General features: G+C 38.5%; 1 protein-coding gene across 2 annotated transcripts; it reads right to left on the bottom strand.

Annotated features, from left to right (window-relative positions):
- Positions 1-614: 614 nt before the first annotated feature.
- Positions 615-6938, bottom strand: LOC111580065 (dehydrogenase/reductase SDR family member 11-like). 2 transcript variants are annotated; one of them, XM_055012476.1, is made up of 7 exons: positions 6713-6938; positions 2850-3059; positions 2650-2744; positions 1268-1397; positions 1039-1128; positions 877-942; positions 615-784 (listed from the first exon to the last, which is right to left on the bottom strand). In XM_055012476.1, the coding sequence occupies exons 1-7, from the start codon at positions 6842-6844 to the stop codon at positions 755-757; spliced, it is 753 nt and encodes a 250-aa protein (XP_054868451.1). In that variant the 5' UTR covers positions 6845-6938; the 3' UTR covers positions 615-754. The 2 variants fall into 2 exon arrangements, with proteins under 2 accessions (XP_054868451.1, XP_023143396.1); XM_023287628.3 differs by having other exon boundaries at positions 615-770; positions 6713-6937.
- Between the last annotated feature and the right edge of the window lie 517 nt (positions 6939-7455).

Raw genomic sequence — 7455 nt, 5'->3', positions numbered from 1 at the left:
TATTTTCTTAAATTTACGCAACAACTGCATGTTTTAGGATTTTGTACATGGATTATTTGAAATTGGATGGATGGGATGTAAAATACCCTCTAATTCTGGAACGATGCATTTACTGAAGCTCTTGTAGCTACACAATTACTGATTGAATAATTGAATGAATTAGCAAGTGAGCAAGATGTTTAACTCTCTGTATTACACATGTACGTGTGCTTTTTCAGCTTTAATTTTTACATTACCATAATATTTATACATGATATATGCAGTATTCTAAGTTAGTATTCATTGATTTGAATGTGTAACAATCATATGTGGGACAGCAACACTTATTTCTATATATCGGGCATGTTTTTGTGTGTGTGTGTGTGTGTGTGTGCGTGTGTGTGTGTGTGTGTGTGTGTGTGTGTGTGTGTGTGTGTGTGTGTGTGTGTGTGTGTGTGTGTGTGCGTGTGTGTGTGCATGTCAGTCTGTTTAAATAGTGTAATGTTCAGTGATTGTAGCTGCTGTACCAAAGTAACTTCCTACAAAGGATCCATTAACTACCCGGCTGTCCAAGTTACTGACGTGGCATTCAGCTACGAATCAGATTCTCTTCCGTGTAACAAAAAGGCGGCAAGTTTCATGTTAAATCAGACGATGTTTTATTGTATGCTTGAGTGGAAAACCATTTGTTTTGTGACTGTAGTGAAGAAATCAGGTGGAGTGTGTGTTGGCTGCCACACAGGGCATCATTACATCTGCTGCTCCACAGGACGGATCAGGAGTTCTCCGATCTGAAAAAAAAAAGCTATCAGATTGTGAGAAAACTGCTGATATTTTAACAGTAAAAGGACAGAAGTCGGCATCAGGAAAATTAAAAAAAGTTATTAAAAACCACACCTGCACATGTGGAGGAGCACCAAGGACGTACACAACAGTTTCTGCAATGTCCCCTGCAGTCAGATTCTGTCAGAGAAGTGAAAAGTGCTTAATTAGTTTTCTTTTAAATTCTTTTAATTATATCAACGGGACTTTTAACTAACATAGGAACACTGTTTTTACCTTTTGTTGAGAGAGCATCTGTTGGGCTAGGTTTTTGTCTTGTAAGTATCGGTCAGCAAATTCAGTCTCCACGAAACCAGGAGAAATACTCTGCAGGGAAAGTAAACTTCAGCTTTAATATTGGTGTTAATTGTGGAGCTGGAGATGGATTGTGGGAGATCTTAGGATCAGAAAGCAGGATGAATGAGTATCAACTATATTTCAAATGCAGACAGCAGTGAAGCCTTACGGTGGCTCGGATGTGGCTCTTGGCTTCATGCAGCTCCTGCCTCAGGCCCTCGGTCAGGGCGGTCACTGTATGCTTGGTGCCAGCGTAGAAATGTGCACCAGAAATAGGATGTACCACGTGTCCTGCCACGCTGTAACAGAAGATTTACCAGGTCAGAATTTACCAGCATGTACTGAAGTAATCTCAGGGCATAGACCTAAAAAATCCCTAATGATGAATTCTGCTGCTACTTTAAAGTCACGTTTACTGTGTTTGGTCTCAAGTTGTAACAATTAGTCACTGAACTGAATTCAACTAATGCTGGTTGGCTGATGCAAGCAATTTGAGGACAAGACAGAGGATACTGTGATGGACATTTTTCACTTCTCAGATCAATTACTTTAAAAAAAAGTCATCTGCAGATTAACTCCTGACTCAGATTGACAATATAAGCAAAAAGCAAAAGGTAAAAAAAAAAAAAAAAATCACACCATGGATGATATTTACACTAGCTGCATTCCGGTCCTTTTTGCTAGGGGAGCACATTGGTGCAGTAGCTGTTATCTTCAACATGCTTTATAAAACAAAAAAATAAAACTTGATTTAACTATTTTATCTTGCTATACGGCATGCTTAGGATCTTTTTTTAATTGGTTTTGAGTATTTTAGTAATTAGACATTTATTTTATTGTAAAGCACTTTCTAACTGTTAAAGTTAACAAAGTCAACACCGCTATAATTTTTAAAAATCAAGTATTTTATTCATGTTATTTACCTAATTTATGTGCACTCGATTTTTTCAGCTCAGTCTCCACTACTGTTTTGATGCTGTATTTGGTAGTCCTTTTCTACTTGTGTCTGTTTCCACATATGATCTACTCCGGTCCGATGGACGGTGGAAATAAGACTTATATGGAGCAGAACAAACATTAGCAGATAAAGTGGAGATAACGGTACTCGAGTTGACAACTCCCTGCAGGTGTTGAGTGTTTTGCAATGCTATCCTGGGCTGGATTCCTTTTGGCTGCCTCTGGTGGAGCCGACACGGCTTTTGTTTGGTCTGACATGCCAGAGTTAAGTTGTGCAGAGCAGCAGGTTGAACAAGTGACTGCCAGTTCACAACAACAACCTGAGAGGTTTGTGTGAGAACAGCAGACAGGAAGTCCAGCAGTTCAAAAAAGGAACTGTCACGGAACCACAAAGCTGCCAATGAGGACAAAAGTCCGACCGGTGACAAATATGAAGACGGAACTGCAAACAAAAGGGCATAGGGGAAGTTTAGTTTGACTATATTTGCACAAATCTGATCAGACAGTTAACCGGTCATGAAAATAATCCTCACACTTTGAATGGTGATGATTTGCTGACTCAACAGAAAAGATCATCAGTAAATAAAACTGCACCTGTTCAGGTTGATGATGTGGCCGTCATCAACGTTTCTTTCCTTCATCGACTGATACGCTTCACGTGCACAGATGGACAAGGCCAGAACGTTCACCTGGAAGACGCCGAGCAGAAGGAAAGTAGAGAAAGGCACAGGTTTCATAACATTAATAGCATTAACTCTTGTTCAAATGTCTCGGTAATGAAACTGAGTTCTTACATCCAGCATGTTCCTCCAGCCGCTGGTTTTGCCGCTCAGCAGCGGGTCAGGATGAGCCAATCCAGCATTGTTGATTAAAACATCTACGCCTTTGTGCTGCTGTTTGATGGTTGCAAACATGGCCAGGATGTCGTCCTCTTTGGTTAAATCACACTTGATTGGCACCAAAACCCCAGTGTAGCCTGCTTTCTTACATTCCGCTGCCAGCTCCTGAAATGAGAATTAAAAACATAAAAGACGTTCAGCTTCACAATCAAGTCTGTGGTTTTAGCAACCTGCCACTCAAATGGTTGATTTTGATTGAAATGTGTAGATTTGGGGAATATAAGTTTGCAAATACTGTCTTTAGCATTTATATTTTTTTTTTATAAGGTGAGCCTTTATTTTGGAAGATCGATCTGTCATAGCTTTTATTCATGAATTCTAAAGCAAACTGCTGATTTCAGAGAAACTCTGAACAATTTATGACAGGTGTTATCCCAGGGAATTGTCCACTGAAGGTAGTATTAGTAAGCCACTTAGGCTGCAACTAATGACTATTTTAACTTTCAATTCACTCATCGATTATTTTCTCAATTAATCGATTAGTTGCTTCATCTATAAAATGTCAGAAAAAAGAGAAAAATGGCAAACAACATTTTTCAAAGTCCAAGATAATGTCCTCAAATGACCACAAACCAAAGACATTCAGTTTGCTGTCATAGAAGAGGAAAGAAATCAGAAAATACTCACATGTATGCAGCTGAAATCAGAGGATTTAAGACTTTTTTTAGTTTCTCAAATCGATTAATCGTGCAGCTCTCAGTGCATTTCATCTCTTGATCTGTTTAGTCAAACTCATTTAACTGCATTTTCTGTGTGAAATCACATCTCTGCCTTTTAAAGCATAACAATTATTTTGCAAAACTTTTGAGGCATTTATTGAATTAAGATTTAATAATAATGAACCAAATTTGTCAAGTTCAACACATTCACTGCACTTCTTTCAATAGTTCTTTTTAAAAATGCACTGTTTCTATGTGAGTTTCTTACTCAGTGCAATTAATCATTTGTGTTCACTTTATCTAAAATTAAGTTGTGATCTGCAGTGTTCTGCTAAACACACAAATATTTTGTCGTCTTGACATAAAACTGCAACTTTTATGATGTTCTATTTCAAGTGATGCAGGTTTGTATGGACTCAAGTATTTAAGTGTGAATATAAGTTTAGTTATGGCACAATACAGAAATACTTCAGTGTAATTCTATTCTGTATAATACCATGCAATGCTACACATACTAGGCTACGCTGTGGAGGACTATGCAATACCGTGTTTCTTTGCTTTCTAAATTTATTTATAGACCTACTTATTGTATTTTAGATTTCTTTTTAGATTTGAGTCCTTCTGTAATTTTGCTGTCATGGCTGCCAACAGTTGTAAAATGACAATGAAACCTCTTATGTCTTAAACTGGCAGTAAATACCAGTCAGACCAATTTGCATCAAACATTATGATTCTACACAAAACTAAAAGTTTCAAATAAACTCAAGTAGAGCAGGTGAGTTTGTGTTTGCAGTGTGAAGATGGAAGATGTGTCCATTTAAGGTTTAGTTGTTGATTTCATGAGTCAGACCTGCCCTTCCTCTGATGGTTTCATTAGACTGACAGCAGAATATTACAGCACAAACAGCAACTTTAAATATCGACATGGAATAGTTCATTTAAAGTGAGAGGCACACTAAAATCCATTTTCATCCTTATGTAACACTAACTTTCCCTTGTTTCTCTTCTACGAAAAAATAAAATGAGTCGGAACCAAAAATGGAGAAGCAGCTTTCAGTTTCTATGCTCCACATCTGGAACAAACTTCCAGAAAACTGCAGGTCTGCTGAAACGCTCAGCTCTAATAAACCAAGATTAAAGAGTTAATTATTTAGTGTTGCCTTTGACTAATGACTGTGTAGTGTCCGACCACAGATATGTGTTCAGTTTCATTTGTATGCTGCCGATTGCAGTTCAGGTTCTCAGGACGTGTTCCAGAACCCATCTATGGCTGAAATGTTGTTTAAATAATAGTTGAGGAGTGGTTTCTGCTAGTCCTGGACTGTTTGTGTTTAGATGGAAGAGATCCTTGTTCCTGGACATGTTGGAATGTTGTCCTAATGTGGAGGAAGTGAGGACCTGTTACTGATGAGACTAAACCTATAAAAGTGAGCTGTCTCTGTGATTCAAGCTGAGTTATTCCCATCGGCTGAGAATGCTCCGCTGGTCTTCTTTCTAAAAAAACTGATCTTTGTGCAAACAAGTCAGTGTCAGCGGACGTTTTCTTCAACATCTGCACATCCTCCATGTCTGAGAAACAACAACTGCCTTAATATCAGCACTGCATTGTAACTTTTAAAGTGATTTTATTTTCTCTCTCTTTTTATCTGAGTTTTAGTTTCTCTGTTTTTATGATCATAAAATTTTGTGTTGATTATATTTAGTGGTGGGACGCGATTCAAAAATGTATCTAATTAATTACAGGCTTTGTAATTAATTGCAATTAATCGCACTTTTGTCAAATAGCAATATTTGAAACAATAAGTGAAGGTTTTCAATTCAAATAAAATTGTGGTTGACAGTTGAATCAATGAATAGACATATATATGTTTATAATTTAAAGTTTATAAAAATTTTAAAGTGGGACTTGTAGAAAAAAGTGATTTCGATAATTTAAAGCCTGGATTCAGTTGTTTTTTCCACTGTATGGCACATAACATCAGCAGAAGTAGTTCAAGGAGCTTTAGAGAGTTGAAAATCCACAGATTCATTCTGTTTTCATAGTTTCTGGGTCTGATAAATGGTGTCGTTTTCATGGTTCTTTTTTTAGGAATATCAATTTTTATTTATGTAATTTTTTATGAACAAAGTTTATAATTAACTTATTAAAAGACAGATATTTTTGTTGTTGCAGTTATTCCTCCTCCAAGGAGGCAGAGCCTCGACAGAGTATAAACTTAATAAAAATGTTTGTTTCATTTCTATTTATCTGCATTTTTCATCTGTCTGCTACATTCACAGATTATTGCAAATCTAAGTGCAATTATAGCGATTTTATTCAACATTTTAAGACTTTCTGTAAACACAAGCACTGTCTAGAAAAGTGGTCTATTATGGGATGGCTACACCGTTAGCAGGACGGTGGTAGCTAACGTTAGCTCTGGTGCTAACAGCAACATGTTTTACATTGAGGTGATCAGGAAACAACCAGGCTTTTATCCAAGCTGCCATCAGGAAGATTTTTACAAGAAAACTTTCCTCCCAACGAGCTCAATCTGATCTTCCTCCGCTGTTCCCCAGAGCGCTGACGTCACTCACTGCTTCCTGTGCTTCTTCATCGCAGCTGCAGACAGACTTTAGGTTCATTCGCGCCACCTACTGGGCTGGAGTGTTCATCAGTTACTAGTGTGCCACAAATTAGGGAACTGAGAAAGGTGCAATAAAATGCGTTCATTAAGTTCGTTATTTGTGTTGTAATTAATCTCAATTAACGCGTAAAAGTCCCAGCCCTAATTATATTGCTTAACTCGTGTTTTATTTCTGTGATTTTAACACATGCTTTTAATGTCTACCTTCTGAATCATCTTTTATAAGACTGCCTTGCCTCTAAAACTCAGAAAGTTTGAACAAACATCTCCTGGGTTTGGGTTTGGGTTTGTGTTTCTCTCCAAAGCTAAAATCTGACTCTGATTTCGCCTGAAAACTGCAGAAATTAAAATAATAATAATTTAGTGTCTATCAATCAGCGTCTCTGTTGTAATTCTGTCCAAAGCAGAGAAAAATCCTGACTCTGATTTCTCCTGAAATCCGCAGAAATGAAGTTTTCACTTCAGTCCAAACCTGGATTTTGTCCACGTTCCTGGCGCAGCCCACCACCTTCATCCCGCAGCGGACCAGCTCTTTGGCTACGGCCGCCCCGATCCCCACCGAGGCTCCGGTCACCAGAGCCACTCTGCCCCTCCAGCGATCCATCACAGCGATACACCGGTAAGCTGCTGCAGACACACAGGAAGAAGAGAGGACGGAGAGTCTGACAGCCACGGAGCCTGAATGCAGCACACTGGACACGGTGCGTCTCCACCACACTTAAATGCACCACTGTGCTGCGTTCAGGATCCAGGTGCACTGCAGGAAATCAGAGAACGCAGCTCCACCTGCAGATCGCTGCAAAGAATTCAAACTTTCTCTGTCTTACACGGTGTTTTCTCATGAATTATCTCCATGTTTATCCCTGTTGGCCGCAAACGTGATGCATAATTTCTTCCTTTTTGGACAAATGGCTCTTTAGTTTTAACTTTGGAAAACAAATGCCCTCCACTTAGGGGTTACATCAGATCGTATCCACGGTGGTGCGTTCAGGTGCAGAATGACGGCAGAGCAATGAAATCCAGGTCAGATGTCAACTACAACTGAATTAACTAGAACTTCATTTCTGCAGTTTGAGGTGGAATCAGAGCCGGAGTTCATCTTTCATAGCTTTTCTAGAACTTTTATCAAAGAGAAACAGGTGAAAGTCACTGTTACAGGAGGCAACAGCTGAAAATGTATTTTTATCTGTCTCTCACACAAAGTTAAATGAATCT

The sequence above is a fragment of the Amphiprion ocellaris genome, chromosome 7 (genome assembly GCF_022539595.1).
Source record: "Amphiprion ocellaris isolate individual 3 ecotype Okinawa chromosome 7, ASM2253959v1, whole genome shotgun sequence".
NCBI lineage: Eukaryota > Metazoa > Chordata > Actinopteri > Pomacentridae > Amphiprion > Amphiprion ocellaris.
Note: the sequence above shows the minus strand (reverse complement) of the source record. Positions and strands in the feature narration are given on the sequence as shown.

Coding starts and splice junctions, on each gene's coding strand:
- LOC111580065 (XM_023287628.3), bottom strand. CDS start 6,844: ATGGATCGCTGGAGGGGCAGAGTGGCTCTGGTGACCGGAGCCTCGGTG. Junction 1,129..1,267: donor AGAGCCACATCCGAGCCACC/GTAAGGCTTCAC, acceptor CTTTCCCTGCAG/AGTATTTCTCCTGGTTTCGT. Junction 771..876: donor GTGCTCCTCCACATGTGCAG/GTGTGGTTTTTA, acceptor TTTTTTTTTCAG/ATCGGAGAACTCCTGATCCG.